This window comes from Neolamprologus brichardi, chromosome 11 (assembly GCF_056152115.1).
Source record: "Neolamprologus brichardi isolate AB-2024 chromosome 11, ASM5615211v1, whole genome shotgun sequence".
Classification (NCBI taxonomy): domain Eukaryota; kingdom Metazoa; phylum Chordata; class Actinopteri; order Cichliformes; family Cichlidae; genus Neolamprologus; species Neolamprologus brichardi.
In genome coordinates, this window is record NC_142114.1 from 2,212,760 (window position 1) to 2,236,783 (window position 24,024).

A 24,024-nucleotide genomic window follows, 5' to 3' on the forward strand; every position below is an offset into this window, starting at 1 on the left:
GTAGCTCTCAGAGCACGAGGGGAAAATGATGTTGTGGAATAAAGCAAGTCAGCAGAATCTAAGACGCAGTCACCGAAGGACTTTAATGACACTGCTACTAAAATGATTTTTGATGACTGGAGCTTTTTCAAAAGGAGTCGAACACAGTCGCGAGAAACAAAATATCCAAGACAACAAAACCAAAACAATGCACCTAATTTGTCACAGTTGGCAATAACAAAATACTTACTTTTTAGCCAAGTACAACAAATCCAATCTTTAGCTGATTGATTTTTTTTTCTCACTGGCACAGTACACAATAAACAGAAATTGCTGCTTTCCTGAATTGTGTATTGGCTTTGATGTACTGACAAACTTCCATGACAAAAACTCAATCTATTCTTTTTTATTTTAGCCCAGCAGCATTACTCATCTCTCCTGCTACTCCCAACAGAAGCATGTTATTCATTACGTTGATTGCACTTTAAAGACACTCATACTCGACCAATTATATCATATTTATACAAGATCTTAGGAGGAAACTATTACTTCTATATACAATACAAGCTGGGCTTAGTTCGAGCTCAAACCACCCTCGTGACAGCCGTACGCGATGGTAAGACGTTAAGAGAAAGCACTACTGAAGACGGGCCTCTGTTTACAATGACATGGTGTATACTAAAAGTCAGTGTTTGCACTTTGATTTCAACATATCATAATTACAGAAGTCATTTATCTCCCATGCAGTTTACATGTCAGAGAAGTTATAATGTTATAAACAGTCTGTTAGGCGTAAAAGTCACTGGATAACATGTGCTCTCCATGATGGCATGTTAAACATGACAGTCTGGCCGGTGTAATTTATAGGCTCATCACGCTCGTAATTCAGAATCGGATTCTTGCATCAGATCTCCATGTTGCAGAAAAAAAACAAAACAAAAAACAAGCCATGCCTTAAGACTGAACAGATATTTCTTTTGGCTTCAGCAGATGTGCATTTTATGGAATCCACACACACATTCAGTGACTGCACAAATGAAACTGCTAATCTTTTGTTATATTCGAAGATTTATTATACAGCTCAGTAAGTTTTCTACAGTCACATGGTGGATACTGACTCATTTATTAACACATTATATCAAAAGTATTTCTAAAGACATACTTATTGCATATCCTTGGCTACACATCAGTCAGAACTTTGATGCACCTCCAAACTTTCAGTCTAAAGTACTCTGCAGTTTGTCCTGGCTAATAGCACTGCAAGGGCCATTTATTGAAATGCACAGATGTCGTCCTCAACCCTACTGCTCCTGTTCTGCTTCGCCTTAGTTATGGCCGCACGCACGCATGCATGCACACACGCAAACAGACACATAGCTTGCCTGGTCTGTTTAGCTTTAACTCTGCTCCTCTGTCGCTTCTGCTGCTAGCTCCAAGCACAGAGCATTCCTGGGTAACAGGGACAGTAATTCAGTGACTTTTTAAGGGCAATGACTTCTTATTGGATTGCTTCCTACAGCAGGTACATCTGCAAAGGATCTAGTTGAAAAGGGTCCTTGGATCCTCAACAACTGAACCTGCAGACCTGTGTGCATATTAGTCCATCTCAGATCCTTTCCAGTAATACACGCTCGAAGCTGACGCTGGTAATAATTGCATTTGTGTGTGTTTGAGAGTCTACGTGTCACAAAGGGACAACCCTACGATTTCTCCCACAAATCTGAATGGGCCAGTGCTTGTGAAATCACTTCCTCTCTTAGCAGCAACAGATTTGATATGTTTCCTCTCTGCTCTGAAAATGGACATAATACTGCTTTTATAAAACATGTCAGGCTGAGTTTCAGCAGTGGGTCCCTGATGCCGAGGTGTGAGGGGAATGCCTTGCTCACTTCCTCAGACCTCAGATTGAAACCAGATTTGTGTCCCCACCAAGCAATTTTCAAAGTGACGTAATCCCACCACCATTTTAATTTGAGAGGCCTTATCTCTAATTAATCGCTAAACACATGCACGGAATAGATTATTCATAACTGGATGCAGCAGAGAACATGGCAGGGGTGGTTAAGAATCTGGCATACCCTTACGTGCAATCATCTTCATCAAGTTAAAGAAAAACAGGCCCACACCTCGGTGTTACTTTTACACCAATTATTGGAAAACTTGGAAGGAAGAAGATTCCTGATCCAAAGCTTGCTACAGGTCTCTGGCAACCCCTGTGTGTTCAGTAGGTCTGACTGACAAAGCCTGAAGTGTCTGAAACCCCTTTGATATATAAAGGATTTAGAATGACTCGGGACCCAAGCCAGTGCAGTTGTAAGTAAAATAGGTGAAGCAGTGATGCATACTGAGTAGAAATACTTCAAGACCACAGCCACTGCACACACCATCAACACAGACAAGCAGAAAACCAAGAAGTCTCTCACAAAACTTTACGAATGTTACACAGCACAGCGTTCAGACACATAGGCACGCGATAAGCATCCAAAATCGAAGTTTACTCCTGCACATAAAGAAGTCGTGCTCCGGCAAAAAGAGTGTTTTATGGAGCTGTAAAATTAAGCTCATTTTATGGATCCAACTGCATGAACCACTACTGTTTTTTTCCACTTGATATTGATTAAGTGGTTCAGTATTGCCAAGCTGGTTCGCATTAGTACAGAAACAGTTGTGTTGTGTGTATTTTTGAAGATGCTCATTTTTATCTGTGAAAACGAGTCTCTCTGGCAGAGCCTTTGAAGTTGATTACACTGTGTTTACAGCAATTATTGAATTCTGACAAATGTTTAAAGCAGCCAGATTACATATCAAGGCCCTATCCTTCTTCAGACAAAGAGCAAAAACTTTCCTAAACAAAGTCAGGGAAATGATGGCCATATTTGATTAGGTTAACGTATGCTACAGGTTAAGCAGACAGGCTGAACAAACATGTAATTGGATAACTAAAACAGTAGGTCCTTCTCACTGACGTTTGCCTCGACCTTAAACAACATTTTGTTCTAATTCAAATTTCTTTCCAGCAAACAAAAGGCAGAATGAAACAAAATACAACAACTTGCTGCTGGAAGCGCCACACATAAAGGAATTAAAAACGTATGTCTAAATCGCGAGCTTAAAGGAGAGACGGCTCGGACTTTGAGAATACGAGAGCAGCTTAAAAGCCTCTGGTGCTGCCCAGGACTGCAACACTGCAACTGCTTTCTCGTGAGATAGTATCCAAATACTTTTATGTCAGCAAGGAAAAACAGCATAAAATAATTACAATAATCTGGGGCACACATGCTTCCTACATCAGCTAATTCTTCCTCCTCTGCGAATGACTGTGGAGCCAATGTTTATAATTCTGAAGCGGATCTCAAATTCATCCAGACCTCCAAGAGTATTTACACAAAGTGACATTTCTATATGGGAGATTTCCCCTTTTCCCTCGCTAACTGAGGGAATCACACAAGGGGAGAGTACTCCTGGACTTTTTGAGTCATTTTGAGTTGTCAGTGTAGGGAAAGTCAAGGTGTTACTAGGTTAAGTATTGCTGGGATCCCCTGTATCAACTAACAGAGTGCTGAAATAGCGTTTCACAGAACTATAATAAAGGCTGTGTTCAATCATTCGCATCTGGACCCACCATACTGTACATGTGCAGTGACAGTGTTCTCGAAGAATCAGCACGAGATGAGTCGTTTCTGTCTGTTTGGTGGCAAAGACCTTGTTCCAGGACGAAGAACACGCACGACTTGAGAAACACAAAATGGGGAAAAAACCCAAAAGGATGGGAAAGAAAGATGAAACTGTTGTATGATACACAGACTGAGTAGAAATATTTAACTCATACAAGTACAGAATGAATAGAAAATCGAAAACCTGCAACATCTCATCTCTGTTCAGTCTTGTTTCACATGTTGTCTTTACACAGTTCCCAACAAAGTCACTTTTTTGTCTTTTAATAGCCTCCTTCACTCTCCCCTCTCCTCTCTTGCCAGTCAGTGTTTTGGTACAGTGACTCCAGAACAGTGAGAAGGAAGTGGCCCCTGCAGGCCAGGCTCCTGACAAACCACAACTCTAAACAGGCAGTGCTGTGAAAATATGGCATTCAAACAACACAATGCCAAAGCTTCTGACCGCCATGCCGACATCCTAAACAGCTGCAGGCACAGAGAACGTTGAATAGGGGGAAAAAAACAACGGGAAAAGAAACACATAGTAATAATAAAAAAAGTAGCAGAGAGGGGGAGATTACAATCAAAAACATGCAAAGTAGATCTTAAGCAGTGTCTGAGTCAAGCTAGTAACTGGACAGGGCTGCTTTTTTTAAAAACAACAACAAAAAAACAGGGAATTAAGAGATGAAAAAGATCTGATGCTAACACAACTGACCCCCGTGACTCCATGGATATCTGAAAAACATATTGGATAAATAGCAAGCTGTGCAGTCAGAGGCTGCGGGGAGAGAATGAAAAAATGGAGTGAGGGATGGTTTAGGAAGGAAGGAAGGAAGGAGTGGAACAAGCAGTGCTTCTGTTGAGCAGAAAAACTGTGCAGAAAAGAAGTCCAGGTGTAAAGAATTAAAGGAGATGGCACATCAAACAGAGGTTCACTGTGCCTCTTTCCTGTCGCCCTGGTGGCAGGAAATGCTCTAAAGCATCCTGTGAGCTGACCAGAGAGAGACAGACGAGAGGGCGCAACAAGAAGTAAAGTGGAAAGTGAGGAACAGACGAGGGCAAATGTAGAAAATGTTCAACAACATCCTGCAGAGAAGTGGGAGATTAGAGGAGAGAGAAGCACATGGGAAGAAATAATGGGGAAGGGGGAGGATATATGGAATGCTGCAGCAAGAACAGTGCAGAGGAAAAGGAGAGACTAAGGAGAAGTAGGAAAAGCTTCAATAAATGCTATTGGAGATGACTTGGCAAATTTGTGTATTGGGTGTTTTTGTGTTTCAAATATGTGTGTGTCTGTGTAGATACAGATAGATATGTATAGCTGAATATCTCCAGCTGATATCATCCTTCAAAAAAAACCTTCTTCTGCTTAAAAACTATTTTGCAGCTTTTAAAAACTAACAATACAAGCCCGTTACTGACTGCAGATAATGCGAGACCTGAAAAAAAAAAAACACTCTTAAAATCCCTGCTTAGATTTAAGAAGAGGAGATGGAATACAAATCAAGGGAGGACAAGATTGCTTTAAACACTGGCTCATCTTCATTACAGAGGAATGAAGGGGAGGCTTTGCCAACAGTTGGACATTTCATTTCAGCATAAAAATATGGAGCAAAGCATATTTGCTTCACTTAATAATTTTTGCCCCGGTAACGTGTGCGTAACAAGAGCAGTGATGATAAATTGACAGGGGTGGGGTGCTGATTGGAGGGCTTTTCTGCATGTGTGTGTGTGTACACGGGTGTGTGGGAAGTTATAGAGGGAAGACAGGGGACCACACACCAAAGTTGTCTATATGATGGCTTCACATTTCCCTCAAACCTGCAGCTAAAGTAACATGACTGACGTTCTCACACTCAACGCAACTAGCTGTAAAACTGGCCCATTTTGATCCCATGAATAAATTCTGGGGCGAGTTCAACCAAACACGCACAGCAAAGTGTCCACGGCAGCCTCGGGAATCTAATCTACTGTGTCTGATTCATGCAGAACACAACTGATGTATGTAAACATTCATAATAACTCAATGGCCTCTCTAAGTGAAACAGATCGTTAAGCTAAAGACCTGCGTTCATATGCTGGGAATATATCTATATCTATATATAGAGAGAGATATAGATATATACACACATGCACACATGCTCACATGAACATAACTCAGGACCACATAAAACACTGAATTTGTTTATTTGAAAAGAAATGTTCTCCTTCTAAAATCAAAGTGAAAATAGAGTTGTAGGGGGAGTAATTAAACACATTAGTTTACATTATATACATTAAAATAAACTATTCCAAGCAGTAAGGACTTTAAAAACTGGTAAAGACTGGGAGGAGGAAGACAAATCTAAGCCCACTTTAGTGCCAGCTTCTTGTTCTTTCAAGTCTAGCTGGGCCTCCTGGGGTTGTAATGTGCCTCTTGTTACACAAGCATTAGGCAATTATGCCACTGGTTTCTTACTGGCTTCCCAGAGCCGCAGCAGAGCTTGTGGCTTCACACATGGACATTTGAAAGCATCTGCACATTCCTGCTTTCTCGAGGTCGACTTCTTTTTTTCCCCTCTGTTGTACTTCAGTTGGTTCTGCTCTGGTGTGATGTTCGACTATGTAGCCCATTGATAACTTTGGCGGGAGACTACTGACCACACACATACACGTGTGCAGATATACATGGGTGAATCATTAGAAAAAAGCACATGTGTGTAAATCTGGTGGCCACATTATGTTGTAAACCTAATGAGCACCACAATTATAAAAAAGTGGATTTCAGAAACGATTCTATTATGGAAGTAAACTACTGATAATTGTAACAACACTACACCTACATGTAGCTTCACTGCAATAAGAAAAAAGGGTCTATAACTCGTCCTCCAAATGCACTTTGTGAAACCTCTTTGTGTATCTCGACACATGGCCCAAGTTCAGCTATTTCTGTGTTAATTTTATGGAGGAAAAAGAAACTAGACAAAGTAGAGACACACTGACTGTCAATACTGTATTTCTGAACTCCCCTGATAGTCCACCTGGCCCCTGCTACTGCTGTGTGACTGGCCAGTCTGAGTCTCATTGTCATTAAAATGACAGCTTCAAACCAACCACGCAGGATGCTAGAACATCAACATGTCATGAGCAGGCAGAAAAGGAACTAAAACACAATTATGCACAAGGCTGGGGTCTGCAAATGCACATTTTCAGGCACACACACACACCAGAGCTAGAATGTGTATATCGCACGCTGCAGTTGAGCACAGAGCTTCCGAGGCAGGGTGTATTCTTAGAACCCTAATATCCTGCTTCAGGATGAGCCATTCGCACACACACACACAATCACTGAGGTTGGATCCCTGTGGTCATGCGGTCAACCCCTGGATCAGGCCCTTTATGAGTGAAGGACAGCTGAGGCATGATCCCTCTTGCCTCTGTCAGCATGCATCCCGAGCTGACTGACAGCAATATGCCAAAACACATGAACAGTTTCCGGGAAGCTCTGCATTAAGGTCTGTCACCTTCAGTGCCACTGAACAAAGCATGCAGAAATCCATGTTGCTTCCAACACAAAGATGCAGACAGATGAGAGGAAAAAATCCGCACTGTATCTGTATGGGTGTTTCAGCTTTATAATGAAAAATAAAATGGAAGGGTTTAATGAGCTCATTTTGTGTGTTTGGAGAAGTACAGTGACATACACTGCACACTTTTAGCGTTTATTCTTTATAAGGAGTTTATATTATATTCTTTTTGTTTAATTCAAACCCTGCAGAAACACATCTTACTTATCCTCAGACATCTTGTTCACAGAGTTGCGATTTTGTTTCTGGTAAATGCTGAACCCTGATTTAAAAAGTAACATGTTTAAAATGAGCTTAATCTGAATAAGATGCATAAGCGGTTCAGGAAACAAATACATGGATTATAGACTAAAGGGACAGTTTTGGCAACTTTACCCAAAATAATAACAATGTATCCCATTGGAACAATTCTATAACAAATTGACTGGATAGCTGTTCAAACTTTATTAAGACCAAAGTGTTGCCCGTTTGTTCCTAAGACAAACGGGCCAGCATCACTATCTCACTGTGCCAAAAAAAGAGGAGGAAAATAAGTTGTGGTTTACTTGTTTGATTCCCTTGCGGTGAGTCCTAATACTCCCTTCTCTCTATCTTCTCCCCCTTTTCGCACACTACATTGGAGTCATATGCATAAATGGCCATAAAATGTATAGCTGGGCCCAGGCTGGGGTTTTCTCCCTCCTAATCTCCCTAAACCTCTAACTGCAGGCCGAGGAATACAAGTGTTGTGGTACAATCTTCTCACAGAGTGGAGGGCCTGAGAATAACATCACAGAGGCCACAGATATTTATGGAATGAACCACAGGCTGTACACAGAAGTCAGCAGACACCACAACACAGCACACAAGATGCTGTATACAGCTCCCTGCTCATAGGCAAGACGCTGCCAGCTAAACAAAGTGCAATGCTGTCGTCAAAAGCTTATCACTGACATAGACAATAGATCTGAGGGGACAGAAAGAGGTATATAGGTTAAAAATCCTGTACTTTAATAGGCATTTACATTACTTTTCTTTGCAATAATCTGTTCAAATCGCCTATTGTTGGACAGAAAAAGGATTTCTGGTCGTCAGCTGTGACACTGTGGAGTAAACCCTTAAGTCAACTATCACCATCATAGTTTGATGCTTGAACACAGTGGTCAGCTACTCTGAATCACAGATCAAGAATCAAATCCAGTGCGTCAAATCTAGTGTCCTCTGCTCTACGCTCAAAACATCAGCTCTGCAAACACAAACCAAATCTTCCCATCTCATTTACAGCTTTACAGGCAAACAGAATTTTCTTCCTTTTCATCATATCAACTATGTGTATCTGATGTGTTTGTGATAGCGTCTGAGAGTTAGAGAAATTCTTCCATGACCATAGTTGCAACAGCAAATACTGAGAAATAATTATGTAAAGGAAAAAAAGAAAATAGGGGGAAATAATCGAGAAAAAGCCGCAGCTTCAGTGGCTGAATCTAAACTTCCTGTTCACATTACAACATGTTGTCTGAGAACTGTTTCGGCGTGAGACCCTCATCCTACTCCCAAGTCTCATTTGTCGACTCTGTGCAGGCTATCCTGTCAGATTCAAAGCATAAATTCTGAGGCAAACTTTAATAAAAGGGGGGCGTATGATTTACTCTAGGTAGTGTCTGTCCCCATTTTTAAAACAATTTGATGCTGCATTAATTCTAAACGTCAAGGCAATGTGAAATATGTCCTGCATTTACCAGCACCAGGTGTTTCATTTGCCGGAATGACAAAAAAAATGTTTATTCTGGCTGACCCTCCAATCCCCGCTTATTTTATCTTTTTTTTTTCTTGAGAAGAGAGAAAGAGAGCGAATAGATGTATATCTGAAGTACGAGTGCAGAAAAGAGATCAAAGAACAAAATGGAGCTACGTGATTTAGCGTTAACCAAGAAAGTTTCATGTCTAACAATTTCAATTACACTGTCTCATTCCTCTGCCCTTAAGGCCCAAACAGAACACAAGTGCTGTTGTTTCACACCATCAGCCACTTCACCTACGTTTGCCTGCAGGGTGGATCTGCTGTAAGAATCTTCTGTTGGTTGGCTGCGGTTCAGCATGCTCACACGGATCAGTGGCATTTCCATTTACGTCGATAACAGCTTAGACTGACCACTATTGATTACTGAAGTGATTGATCGTCTGCATTTAATGCATTATAACAGAATGCAGATAATCACGGAGTATCAAAAGGAATTGGTATAAAAACGTGTATTTAAACCAGTCATAAAAGAAGCAGCAATGACATCAATATACACACATGAACCAACTAAAACATCAAAACAGCTACTTAGCCAAAAAAAAAAGGGCAGTGCAATTAAAGAGATTTAGTGAGTTGGTTTGGCTTTTGCCCGCAGTTCTGTGTTAATGACATACTGAAATTTAAAAAAAAAAATAGGAGTGAAGAGTGTATACTAGCAAAAGATGATCCAGTATATTTTTAAATCCTAAAACTAAAGATGAAAATAGATCAAAGAGAACTTTGATTCACGTGGTCACGTCTGGCTGGGCAATCCCCAGACACCGTTTTCTAAAATCGTGCTCTGTGTAGAGATAAACTTTAACAGCAGGGACTAATTACACCTAAGCTTCCTTAAACACCAACAGAATTTAGGTGCATAAAAGGTCGCCTCTCATGAAAGCACCTGATTGTTTAGGTAGGTCAATGGAGGTGTCTAAAAGAATCATGATAAAGAGTCCTCTTATTCTGGCGAGATATTACGATTACTGCCATCGTAGCTTCTGAACCGAGTTCATCATTAAACCTGCGCAGCAGCCAGGGAGTTTTTAAATGAACTCGGTGTATATAAGAGTAGGTCCTGGGTGTCACTGTGTGTGGCCTGAGAAGCTCCTCTCCGCTGCGGCAGCGAAGCAAAGCTGGAGCACTTTTCGCTGGTGTAAACAAACGGGGAAATGGGGCACTTGGCAGCCGAGTAAAGTGAGTGATGAGGCAAGTGTGCGCTGAAGCATCTAATGAATCATTTACTGGGAATGTTGGGTTTTATGAGCAAAAGACAGATGAGGAGGAAGACAAGAAAGAAGGAGACCAGCTGAGAGCATCGAAAAAGAATTACTTTTTTATGAAAAGAAAAGAAAGTTGGTGAGCTGCAGCTGTCATGGAGACACCTGAGAAGATCGGTCAACGTTTTAACCCAACGTGAGGACGAGATTAGAATACATAAAAATAATCCTTCTGCTAGCGCAGCACCAGCAGCGTATGAACCTCGCTGAATTTACTGAGGTGGCCGCTGACACTGTGACAGGTTTGCACCTTTGAACAGAGCTGTTGTACTGAAGGCCTATAAGCGGTCGTATACTCTGCTACGTTTTTACACCTCCAAGGAGAAACAGAATCACTACCTCTGCTTCTACAACTGAGTGAACAAATATCCAGAGCAGTGAGTGAAATCGCTCTTTATTATAGGACATGCACAAAACATCTTGGAATTGTAAAACTTTTTTTTTCCCCCTTTGGCAACTTGTATTCCTTTATCACTTTATTCACACACTCCCATCCATGGAAAGGATGCTACTGTGGGAGATGGGTGCATATAATGTTCTGCCAGGGAATTTTATTAGTAACAGGCAACGTCCTGGCTTCACTGGGCTGTGTTTATCTGTGGAGGGGAGATCCCCATCACAACCACTTATTAGGACATATATGTGGCTTTAACCAGGCAGCCATTCAACAGCAATAAGAAGCTGGGTTACTGACCACAAGTAACTGGGAGTGGGACCATTTTAACCAACACCGAAGCAAACGAGAGAAAACGGAAGACAGGAAGGAAATAACAAATACACATAGAAGCACAAGGGAAAAGAGAGACATTCAGCAGAAGGCGGTAGCATGAAGAAATGTCATGTTCTGGAAACTCCGTGTGGAAGAAAAAGACACAGGAGTACATCATGTCCATTGATACAGCCACATCATGCTGACTAGATTCTGTATCACTGCTCACGCACAGCTTTCCCTGCCGTTACTGTAGAAACACGAGCGTCTGCACAGATCAAAACAAACAAACAAAAAAAAATGTGGCAGCTGGATGCTTCATAACTCTCCTTTGGAAAGAGCATGAGGTAAATGAATATGTGATGGAATCTAGAGCTGTGTCCTCGAGATGTGGGGGTGGTGGGAAACACGCGGGATATTTTAAGTCTCAAACACACGCTTACACATGTCCAAACATGTGCAGACACACAAATGGAGAAGGCAAATAATATTTAAATCGCTTCGGTGCAAACTTTTAAAAGTTTCATTTAACAACAACAAGGAGCAAATATTAAGCGTTTTCCTGTCACTGATAAATAAGGAGAGCTTCTTTGTCTCTTTCTATATTCTCAAAGTAAAAAATGAGTCATAAAAACACAAATGAAAGCCATGTGTAGCCATAGTGAGACTTTAAAGATTAGCCCTCTTTCAGTCAGGGATGTCAGGTTGCCCTTTCAGATTTGCCAAATAATCTGACAATCATGTATGTTTTATAATTTAAAATATGAATATACTTCATTTGTTTTTTAATTTAATATTATGTTAAAAGACAAATTCTCTTGGTATTTCAAAGCTGTTCCCCAGCATAGAAGAACCTTTCAATACATCGTTCCCTGAGTTCTAAAAAACATCTCAGTGGAAAAAGGGGAGTGAAAGATAGAAAGAGAGAAAAATGGGAGCAGGGAGTGAAAGACATGAAATTTTACAGAGGCACAAACCACAACAAAGTGAGGGTTGAAAGTGTGCTGGACATTCCCCGGGCTGGTGCTCGTACTTGGAAAAAGACGGCCTTTTCAAGACAGGAAAATGATTACAGCTGTGTAAATTGACAGCGGCCTTGTAGCTAAAGATGAAGAGGGCGAAAGACGGGAAGCCTGCAGCCCCGTCATAACTCCAGCTTGGTCTACAAACTGCTGGGGGTCGGGCAAAAAAAACATCACACGATCAAATTAAATGGTGTTAATTGCTGCCAAATCAGCCTGGTGGTGGCTATCAACTTAGCTTAACAGCATTCCAGTCAAACGCGTTTGTTTTTCCATCTCTGCGTAAATGCTAAATGCGCACCGTGCTGTGAACGCGGAGAAGCTGAAAGGCACTGAAGTGTGTTGGAGCTTAAGTAAAACATCAAGATAAGCTCCATCAAGATGTTTACACAGTTTCACTATTTTAGCTCGCACTCTTCTCTCTTCTCACGTCTCGTCTCCTAGGGTGGCATTACAGTAAATCTTGGTTTTAGACATTGTGAGGCAATCATTTCAAGTACAGTAGACAATAACAGCATAGCTACTTAGATCAGTCATTCAATTGTGACAACAGATGTGATTAGTGGTAGACTTTAAACAGAATTGCAGCAAATGGCTACTGGGACTCACAGACATATTTCTTCCTATAGCCACAGTTTGTTAGAGATTGTAAACACACTTTGGTTTGCATGATTACAGACTCTCCCTATGACTTTCTCTATGCAACCTGGGGGAGCACACGCAGTAGGATTCGGCACAGATAAATTGCAATATTATGTCAACAAGTCTTTGATCTCAGGGTTATCAATCATGTGACTCATAAGTGTGATCGTTCTAAATTGGAGGGCAGATGTGAACAGTGAAGGTGGTGAAGATAATGCCTGGTTAGGAATGGAAGAATGAACACAGAGAGTGGCTCAATGTAATTCCTGGGTTTTGCTGAAGAGAGGGAAGTGGTGGCTCTTGGCTTCTGTCTGCAGAAGTTAGAAGACAACTGGATGTGGGTGTGTTTGCAGCATACAAACATACCATGCCTGCTGCTAGTGTTTGTCACGTAGTATGCCTATATATTTGTGTACCCTGCACATCTGGGTGGGAAGTCATGCAGAAGGTGATTGCCTCTGTGACTGTATGTGCCCCCCCCCCCTTGACAGCATGCACAGTATGTCCATGTCCGTGTGTGTGTCCATGTCTGCCTGGGTTAGGGTGGAGCATCGTGCGGTGAAATCTGGTGTCTATGAGCAAATGTGGGCACCGCAGCCACAGAGCCACTAGTCCTCTAACTACTAGAGGTAAAACATTACTGGCCAGTATGGGCTGAAATTGCATGGCTGGTTTAACTGGTTTTTCGGGTGAAAAACAGAGAAAAACTCCAGATTATTTTCCATGCCCACAAAGACATCATTTATCATCTGACGAGATAACAACATAGCCAACATGTCAACAAAATAAATCTATTCAAAGTTGCCACGGAAACTGAGCAGATACATCCCATTAGCTGTACTAACTTGTACCAAAACAAACAGCAAACATTTCAGCACAGCACACTGTGTGAATCTCATGATGCTGGTGATCGATATCGTTCTTGCTCCATTAGCTCAAATACAAAAGTGAGACTGTGAGGTTTGGAAACTTTGGGTGAAATGTGCACAGTGAAGGACAGAGTGCAGGATTTTGTACATTTGAGGGCTAGGCCCTCTGAGACTCTGTGCTTTTTGCAATCAACCTACTTGTGACACGTACACCAAGCGAAAGTGGCAATGAAGCCTAAAATGGCCTCTCTTCTCCTTTTGTTAACCGCCTAACTTTTTCCTCATTTTAAATCAACTCACATCGCACTCGCAGCTGCACAAAGCATTAGGCACCACTTTTATCTTCCTCATTACATGTGTTTGCCAGCTCCATATCTGCCCATTCGCACAACTGCTCTCCCTCTCTCTTTCACACACATACGTGCTGCAGGGCTGTGGTTTTCAGGCAGCTATGACACAATCCAGATTCTTTTAGCTGCTTATAGCAGGGAAATGTGCTTTGTGCGGAGCTCTTTCCCTACCAAGTCCAGATTTTCCCTGCGTTGCAGCTTTGATCCACATGGCACGAGGGGCTTGTGTCAACAGTCTTGTGTTTCAGCTGGAGGCACGGCAGACCGCCAAGATGTCATTGAATTAATTTCAGGGACAGCTTTACCACTTAGAGGTGCTGTTATCCACCACATCCTCAATCACCCCCCCTCTCCAATGTAGCCAGCATCCTGAGAGACAGGTGAGCACCCATATATATGTACATGGCTACCAAGCATGTAGTTCCAGGAGGTTTAATGCTGAAGTCGTATGTGTGCTTTAAAAGTATTACATGTTAATGTAATCTAAATGATTAAATTTAATGACAGGAAGGAAATGGGAAATATTTGCCTAATAAAAGAAGAGAAGAAATTCAAGTGACAAAAAACTGACTGAATTATAAAAAGAAGGAGAATTGGATACAAACATCCTCATAGCTGCTGTTTTAGAGTGATTGTGTAGCACTTAGCTAACAAAATAATAAAAAATGAAATAAATAAATATTTCAAAAAAGATAAATGAATCCTAAATTATAAAGGAGATTTGGTGGCGAGAGATTGGCTTACTGGTAGATGTCTTTTCGCAGCACAGTGCGGGTCAGCGGGTTATCAGCCTGAGGAGCCATACTGAGGGAGCCTAGCTTCAACACCAAGGTGTCTTCCTTCTTCATGTGGGAATCTACCAGGACACATACAAATACACAGAACACTAAATTAAGCACACCACCTACAAAGGAGAAGAAATGGTTTGATGCAGAAAAATATATTGCTGATTTATAAAAACAAATGAAGTCAAAGCATATGATAATTGATAGTGGCAGAATTCATTAGTGTTATTATTTTTACAGTAATAAAAGTTTTAATCAGACCTCATTATATATACTGTACTATTCTGTCTCATATATCTTTGCATCCCGTTGTGGAGGCTCTATAATGTCTTTAAACAAAGTAATTCTCTAACCTGACCCAAGCTGTTTGTCTTGTGTCCCAGGGCAGAAGACCCTGATCACACTTGTGTTGATGTAGATGAGAGGAAGACATCGAGAGGTCAACGTGTGGCTTCTCATTGGCTGACCTGCTGATTTCCCACGCTCTCTGTAGCGTCTTGGTACCTTCGCCTGAAAATTTATGAAGCCAAAAGTACAGATGATGTATTCAGAAGATCAAGGTTAGCTGGCTTCTTAAACTGCATCAAATTATTTGAACTGGCTTATTTTTTTCCAATATATTTCATCTATTAATGTTAAAACTGATTAAAAAGCATCAGGATTTCAATTCCTGTGCCCAATACTTTTTATAACTATATTACAAAAGGCTACACTTAAATGAAAAGACATTTGTTATGCTGTTTATTTCCCACAGTTATTAGGACTGACAGACATTTTTTGCTACCTGGAACACTCCTGCTACAGTGGCCAGTAAGGGACAGGACAGAACCACATCAAACGGCTGGGCTGTCAGCAGGATTTCTCTCAGGTACAGCGGCGAGCTGTCTGCCAGAGGATCAGTGGTCACCTGCTGATTGGCAATGGTAGCACTGCTGCGGGTTGGCCGCTCAGGCCGAGTGGTGAGTTTATGACGGACATTTTTGGTGATAGCTTGCGTGTAGGTGATTGACAGAAAGCCGTGCTGCTGGTGAGAGCCCTCCAGGACTTTAGCTGCCGTCTGGCCAGCAGTAAGACAGGACAAATCACACATGAGCGATATCACACAGGAGTCACACGCAAATAAAATTCATTGTTTATTGTTTAGACTAATTTTGTAGGTAAAGGTTAAACCAGAATAAAAATAAATGAATAACTTCTTGAGCTATTTTTCTCAGATCGCATTTTAATTTGAAATATTTTTTACCAAATAAATTCAAGAGAATCACGTTGGAATCAATGATCTATTTAGTTTAGAGGATTAGATTTACACTTTCCCCTTCAATTTCTGAAAAACCTGACATCACTTTTTCACATATAGCTCAAAAAGCATGCAAAGCTTCCATTTTATTACTTATTTGAAAAACAATCATGGGGTGAAAACAATTAAATACAGAGTACCTCTGAAAAAAGAAGTTTCATTCTAAATGTTTAATGATTAAAAGACAAGCTGATTGATTATAGGCATCAAGGTAAAGTGCTACAACATCCAGTAACAGTGGATTAAATAGCTGCTGACAAAAGGATTCATTAACTGATCATTTTAGGAGACTTCCTATTAAACCTAAATAAATACAAAGAGACCCAAATAGTCATGTTCAGACGATCTACCTGATCTATTCCTCAGAGACAAAGTGCTGTATGTGACTTTTTGTAGTTATTTTAATTACTTAAACTATTTTTTTATCTGTTGTTGTTCATAGAATGACAGTTTTGTACTGTGCTAGTGGACAATTTAAAAGCATATTTAAAATTGATTTACATCAGAAGCCTTCGATTCTGAAACACCTCTGAGGAACATACAGAACTCTATTAAGCCACTGTTGATGGAGGGAAAAAAAAAGAAGAGCGGGATTCTTACAGGAGAGAAAAAGCCAGAGAAGTGGCTGAAAGACTCTTGCTTGCTGACGGGTCGAACCAACACAGTGCGTCTGTTCAGCTTGTCAGTGCAAGAAAGGACCACTCCTCCACAGCCGCCCGAGCTCCGAACACCCTCCTCCATACTGGAGGGAAGGAGAGAAAGGAGATGCAGAAAAGAACAGAGGAGAAGAAGTCACACAGAGAGGGCGGAAAAGATGAGGGAAAAAAGCTATAACTAGAAGAAGATAATTAAATATAGAATAAACTGATTAAACCCACAGGAAGCTGCTCCAGCTTGAACCAACTGAAGTATTACATTGTCATGGTCTTATACTATCCAGCAATAAAGATGTTGAAGCAACTGTTTCAGTCGTGTTTTGAATGAAAAGTACACTTTAAAAAAACGAAGATTCAAAAGTTTTCTTTGCTTTAATGTTTAATAATTTTAGTTTCTATTCATTATCATCTGACTAAACTGCATAATTATGGTCAAATCTGTGCTAACTGACACATTTTCATTTGCTTGCCAGTATAAGACCATCACCAGAATGAAATTTGTCAACAAGAAAAGGGAATGCCCATGTTTTAGTCTCCTCCAGCAGACACAGAGAAGAAAGGCTCTCAATATTTTTCATTGGTTTGATTATTCAGCTAGTCAGAAACACTGGAGAGACAGGTGAGTGTTACACCATGAGCAAAATGTAATTCTGTGATTATATTTCCACCTGTTTTGATGTTATTAATGTGTTCATCATAGCCAAACACAATATTTTGTCATTTATCTTCCTTTAGTTTCCTGTCTCTCCAGCACGAGAAGAGATAAGTGACCTTGATTAGGAGCAATAAGATGGCGAGGCGCAGTATAAAGAGACCTAAGGCTGCCATAGCTGTTCTGAGATAGGCAGAGGCCTCACCACAGATGTCTCCTTGCACTGCAGAAGGAGTCCTTCATAGGTGCCACAGTGCCAGACCTGCCCTGGCCTGGAGAGAGACACAAGGCCCATCTTAAAACAGTACCTGGGATTACTCGTGTTGCTGTGCCAGGGCCTGAAAATGTCTCATCAATGGCAAAATACAAAAGTGAACCACAGGCCGATGCTAACATTTTTATCAACCTACTAAAGTTACACACCCCTATAAATTTTATATACTAAGATTATTTGATCTTTTCATTTATTACTATAGCCATACATAAGAAGCAGAAACCACAAATAACATGAACGCAGACATAACAACACAACAATTTGCAGTACCACAAAAAAACAAACATAACAAAACTACCCCAAATCTGGAGAATGTGAAACACACACAAATAGTATCAAATGGTGCACAATACATTATGGCAAAATGCTTCGCACAGTGGAAATGGTTCAATACCATCAGCATCTTTCCTTTTAGTAACCCTCTCACTCACCTTGCCCACCTCTCACTTCATTACACCCCATTAGTATACTGAGAGTTCAGCGAGAGTGGAATGGTCCCAGCGGTGAGTGTGTTTCTGTGTGTTCCCTGCATTGTTACATAGTGTGCATGTTCTTTCTTTGCACACTTGTGCCAATATATCTTTGTAATCTGCTCTCTCACTTGTGAGAGTAACTAATCGACACACGGACCCCCCACGGCTCCTCGGCTCTCTTTTCTCCCTCTGTGCTTCCATCCAGTCATCCTTCGCTGCCTCCTATTTGTGGAACAGCTGGAAGACATCAGCTCCAATTTGCGTGAGATGCTCAACAGAGTGAATAAGGGTGCGCTGTATCTCGGGAGCATCTCTGTGCTACAGTTAAATCTACGTCTTTCCGACAACATGGCAAATAGCCTTACAGAGTCCACCACTCTGCCGCCTTTTTACCTTCATCTCACTTCAGTTTCCCTCCTCAGCTTTATAATAAGTGAGCCCAGTACCGATGAGGTGCAACACCCACCTAATTTGTCCTCCCTACAGACTACTTCTGTCATTTTCCTTCCCCCCTGCTCACTTTTTCTGTCTAACTCCAATTTTGATACAATCACAAAGTCAGTTATATATTTACCTCCCATATTTACTTGCCCTATCTAACTTTCCATTCATTTTCCAGCAGTGAGATAGCAAAGGCCAGATGAGGCATTTTCTCTGTCAAGCTTGATCTAATCTAACCCACTGCACACAAATAACCCGGGTTGGGTGATGAAATACCAAACAATTATCTGTTCAGAATGATTAATATGGACTCCACTGGATGTGGGCTCTCTTGTATTTGTGGATGACGGGGATTAGATTGGGCCCGCAGCCCAGAGGTCCTCCACTGTGTCCTAAACAGCCATGACTGTAACCTGGCTTGGATAATAAAGTGCTTCTGCCTGCCAGAACATTGTTCAGTGAAAGTGTGTTGGGACCTCGTTGTTTAATTCACATTAAACTGAAATAACCTAGAAATGAGAAAATTGACTTATTATCTACTTAGGAAGGCATAGAGGTCTAGTAAAAAGATTAGGCTTGGCGCTGCCTCAGAAGCAATTAGACACACACCTGTGGAGAGCAGAACCGCACGATATAATGACCCAAAGCACCTTCACTCTCTAAAAATGTCTAACCGCTGACTTGGTCCTGGCTTAAACTGTTACTCAATACTGTACAGAACACATGTGGCCTGACGGAATATAAATTAACCAGCTACAGCAAAACAGGGAGGTCTGTGAGACGCCTGCTAGACAGTCAGGTTCACAGCCAAGGCAATCAACTCAGTCCCTCTTTGACCTGTAGTGACATGCCCAAGATCCAGATAAGATGATTTTAAAATCTGGCAAATCAGCATCGGTAGCTATTATCATATCGATGCTGAGACCGTTGATTGCTAATGATGGGGTCCAGTACAGGCTCAGGGCCCATGAAGATCAATCTCTCTTTCGCTGTCTGGCTCGATCAGAGCATGAGACACTTACAGGGGTGTATCTACACCGACACTTATGAACGTACACTGCAAAATACACACAAAAATAGTCTGCCCGCTGGATGCAACATGCAGCAGTGTTAGATCGCTGTTTCATTATCTCCTCAGACAGAGACAGGGGGAATTGCCTCCTGCTAAGCGGTCTCTTCCCAACAGAACAAGACTTCAGGCACGTACAAAACATGCCTTTGGAACTGCTGAGTTTATCGCCGAGGTATGAGATCGTAGCACGGAGAGAGAAAACTAAGGATTTAGACACTGAAAATAAAGTCCCTCTTCAATTAATGGGAGACACATGTATGTGGGGCATGGGAAAAAATCTGTACTTTCATTTCAAGCTCCTCCATGCTACAGTATTTTCTTTCATCATTTCAGAACCCAGAGCTAAATTAGCCCATTGTGACTGTAACTTGACATGGGAAGAGATTACCATAAAGATGCAGTGGAACGTCGCCCAGTGGTTTTCCTCCCCTAACAACGTGTTAATGTTTCTGTGAATCAATTCAGACACCGCAGACAGAAAGAAAATGACTGACGGACTGACTGAACTACCGCTCTGTGAGTCAGAGTTGGGCCGGCCCAGAATCCATTCAGCGCGTCTATCTAGTCAGTCGGTCCATCTGTCTGTTAGTCTGTGGTCAACACCACAACAGCTGTCTGGAAAGACAAGGACGTTGAGGCGATAATCCAGAAAATTATATGAGCAGAAGTGGGAACAGACCAAAGTGGCAGTACTGGTGGTAAAAGTGTGTGTGGGATTGCAAGAGCACAAGCGTAAGGGGGCTGCATGTTGTCCTGGAGGATAAATGTGGGATCCCAGGTTTTACTGCAGTTGAGTCTACATAAATTACTTACAACATTTACTACAAAAGCTTCCAGGCTAAAAACTTGTGGGGGGAAAAACCTATGCAGACCTATCCAAGGAAAAATCAACAAAGCTCCTTTGTAAGATGTCAACAACAGAACAGAACATCAGATATCCTTGCTGTAAGGTGCCAGGGGTTCAGGCTTTTCCTTTAATTTGCTCTGTCTCTTTACATGCAGTAGATCCCCTCGTACCTGCATATGTAGTGGTCGATGTTGAAGCTGCCAACTTTACATTTGATCTTTGTATAGACATCTTGGACATCCACAGAGGCACTCAGGTCTTCTAGTTCACTGATGACGCAGATCTCTGGCAAAGACAAAAACAGAAGAGAATATAATATAATAATAAAGACATACATTTACCAAGAAGCTCAAATTTGTATCAACTCTTAGTTTGCAATATTCTGTGGCCACCCTAGCACTTCACAAACAGGCATTACAGCTGAACTTGGACTGCATGAGAGGAAGTTTAATCTGTGCGAGTGAATTTCATTAGCCTATCCAGGTCTTGCCTTTGGCCATAATCCGGCTGCTGTGGTCAGTTCCTGCACAGTGGATGCTCAGTGTGTTTTTGAAGCTAGACCAGTGTTGCTGATCAAGACTGAAGCCACACATACACACACACACACGCACATAGAAAAATGTGCAAACGCATGCAGCATTTGTATTGGTATGCCTGGCTGTGTTTCAGTGCTCTGTTTGTATTTCAGAAGGCAAAGCATCTTCTCAGTTTAACACGATATCCAACTGGCCCCAGAACCCTCAATCTGTCTTAATGAGGAAAGAGAGGGTGAATGTGTATTTACGCAATATTGAAAAGCATGTGGACTCTCCTGTGTGTATTCCTAAGGTTGCATGTGTGTACCTCTGAGCACCTTGTGTGCAAACAAAATTCACCCACTGCAGGCAAAGTGAGTAAGGTTCATAGAAGGACTGATTAACTTTGTACTGAACCGAGCTTGTGAGCTTAACTGTTGAGTCGCTCTCATTGTTTCCACTGAGAAAGTCCCACAATCACAGACTAGCTTGGGAAATTGGACATTGTACATCTGAAACTATGGTTGCTGTTGTACTGTTGCCTTGTGGTAACTCTGAGAAATGTAGATGTTCCTAATAGCTTATTAATATTGAAACACAAGGCTTTTCAGCTTTATTGTGGATACCGCGTGGAAAAAAACCTCTCCCAAGTTGTTTGATACTCAAAAAGTCATAGTCTCCAACACAGTGCTGATATTGATATATGAGTTTTCTAAACCCACCCTGTGAGAGTACTGGAAACCCTTAGTCCCTTCATCTTAGAATGGCTCATCTTGAAAGGCAGAACGTGTACCACTGATTTGTGCCTTCAGCAAAAGCCTCTAAACACTCACGCTTCAATTTCTACCTCTAAACTTCCAACACATAAAAGCATAACATTATACCGGAAAACCAATACGTCTGGAACGGCTATTTTTCCATTTCTCTGGAAAGACAAGAATGTGATTTCCTTTGCAGCTGAAAAACATTACATCATAACAGTTTTTCGCAGTCTTATATGCGATTTATCTCCAACAATGCATTTGTGATAACAAGCGTCTAAAAAAAACTGCATGCGCACAATTGTTGCTTTCAATTAAATACTTAATGTGCTGCACACAGAAAATCCACGGGTAAGATCATTTTGCAACTCAGATGGCACATATTAAGCCCAAATCCAAAGTAATGCCTATTTAGGATGTCTTTAAATCAAACCATCTCTGTGAGGTCCTCAAAAACATTCCATTTCCACTATTAAAGACCTTAAGCTGGGTGATCTGGTTGGCAGATGCTAAATATTACAGCCACCAATTAAAGGTGAATCTAGCCTTTCATCGCCCCAGTAAATTTAAAGGGACAAAGAGGCAGTTCGCTTGGGATTCATCACCCATTTATTTATTTATCTTTCCCCTCCACCCCCCTTCTCTCCAGCTGCCTTTCCCTTCTTAGAGCTTAACATATGACTGAGAAAGCAGGCAGGCACCGATCCTTTTAAGTGTTAATATAGAAAACCTTTGAATACTGTTTTGCTCTCATACACAGCAAAATGAAACTTTTTCTTTTCTTTTCGTCTGTCCCGTTTGGTTCTTTTGCCATCAAACTGAAACATATTCATGAAAAACCTTCCAACTCTTTTACACTTGTTTTATTGTATAATTTCGATAACATTTTAAGGAGCTTGGAAAGAAAAGCATCTGGACTCAGGGTAGTCCAGATGCTTAATCACCCTGCCTAATCACACAAGCCAAGGTGTAAAAACGGGTGTGGGTCACAATCAGCCAAGGTTTCGGGTGACCTGGCCCCACCCTATCATGTGACTTTCTGAGGTCAAATGGCCCAAGATGTGAGTGGGCATTAAGGCATCTGAAAAGGGATCGCAAAACTGTATTATAGATGGCAGACAGTTGGTGTTGTAAACCATCGCCTCTGTTCAAAGATGGTCGTCTACAGTGGACATAGATGGCTTCTTCCACTCCTCTTTCAAACCATCTGTCCAAAACGTGAACATTGGCATCCTCAAAAGAGGATGTCCTTTGTCCTTTAGATGTAGATGAACAGCCGAGTCTTGTCGAGGTGAGTCATCTGTTGTGCGTTTATGAAATGGCTGTTTGATCTTTCCAGTGTAGAGGTCTGAGCATTCCTCGCTACACTGTACAGCATACACTACGTTGTTAATTTGGTATTTGGGATGAACTGAAGAAGCTTCTCGGATGAAATGAGGTGAAACGTCTTCAAGAAACTTAAAGAAGTCCAGACGCAAAGCTCCTTAGACTATGATGAGCTGGATGACTGAGAACCTTCACAGACATTTTTAATAACAGTTACTAAACATGTTTTTGTGTAGTCGGATGTGGTGCTGTTGATGCTAATGCTCCCCTGCTTCTTTTTCAGCTATTTAACACACACAGACAGACATCTAACACATATCATGTGTTTAGAGCAGAAAGTCATTAACTTAACACCTTAAGTTTGTAATATTCAGCAGAGAAACCGCGGTGACTATGATGTTAAGGTCAGTTACCTGTCTTTTTGGCAGTGGGATCAGGAGCAAACAGTTTAACTGTGACCTTGGGCAACATCCACTGCATCCAAAGGCTGACCTTCCCACTGGTTCCACCAATGCTGCTAGTTTTCTGCTCCAGTGTCACCGTGTCTGCAAACGGACCGTCATCTCCTGCAGTCACCGAGTCGCCCTAGAGAGCCAAAGCAGAACTGTTTTTTGGACAGAATAAAATGGTAACCAGCCAACAAACTTGAGGACCATAATGTAATTCACACATTAATATTGAATTCTGATATTTGTCCAATAAAAATAAGGAGAGAAATGCCTGTCACTTAAAATGTCAATTAGCCAATTACAAAGCACATTTCAGCCAATATACTACATAATTTGCTAAAAGATATAACAACTAAACACAACCAAATAAGAAGAAGAAACACAAAGAGCATTTAACTTAAAATTCCTGTTTGTTTCCCATCATCATCGAGGACTGTGTGCTTGAGTGCATGTGTTTGTCCATGTGTTTGGTGAATGTGTATGTTTGAAAGTGTTGTCGCTGTGCATGTAGCCATAACAAAGCAACCACCAAATATTGAGCCTTTTAGTGCATAGATGACATCAGTGTCTGGTGAGCAGAACCCCACGCAGAACAGAGAAACGTGTGTATGTCGGGAGGTGGGTGGGGGGGTGCATTGTGCAAA

At 41.4% G+C, this 24,024-nt stretch overlaps 1 protein-coding gene across 3 annotated transcripts in view; it reads right to left on the reverse strand.

The window, feature by feature from the left end:
* The window catches only part of vps13b (vacuolar protein sorting 13 homolog B), a 297,453-nt gene that overhangs the window by 113,818 nt on the left and 159,611 nt on the right, over positions 1-24,024 (reverse strand). For 2 of the 3 annotated variants that reach the window (XM_087847951.1, XM_087847952.1), the window contains exons 26-31: positions 23,345-23,516; positions 20,500-20,614; positions 16,515-16,656; positions 15,402-15,674; positions 14,971-15,127; positions 14,577-14,688 (exon numbers count right to left, since the gene is read on the reverse strand). In XM_087847951.1, the coding sequence (XP_087704077.1) occupies positions 14,577-14,688; positions 14,971-15,127; positions 15,402-15,674; positions 16,515-16,656; positions 20,500-20,614; positions 23,345-23,516 (971 nt within the window). Of the gene's footprint in view, positions 1-14,576; positions 14,689-14,970; positions 15,128-15,401; positions 15,675-16,514; positions 16,657-17,427; positions 17,495-20,499; positions 20,615-23,344; positions 23,517-24,024 lie in introns of all 3 variants that reach the window. The other variant, XM_087847953.1, reaches the window with a different exon arrangement.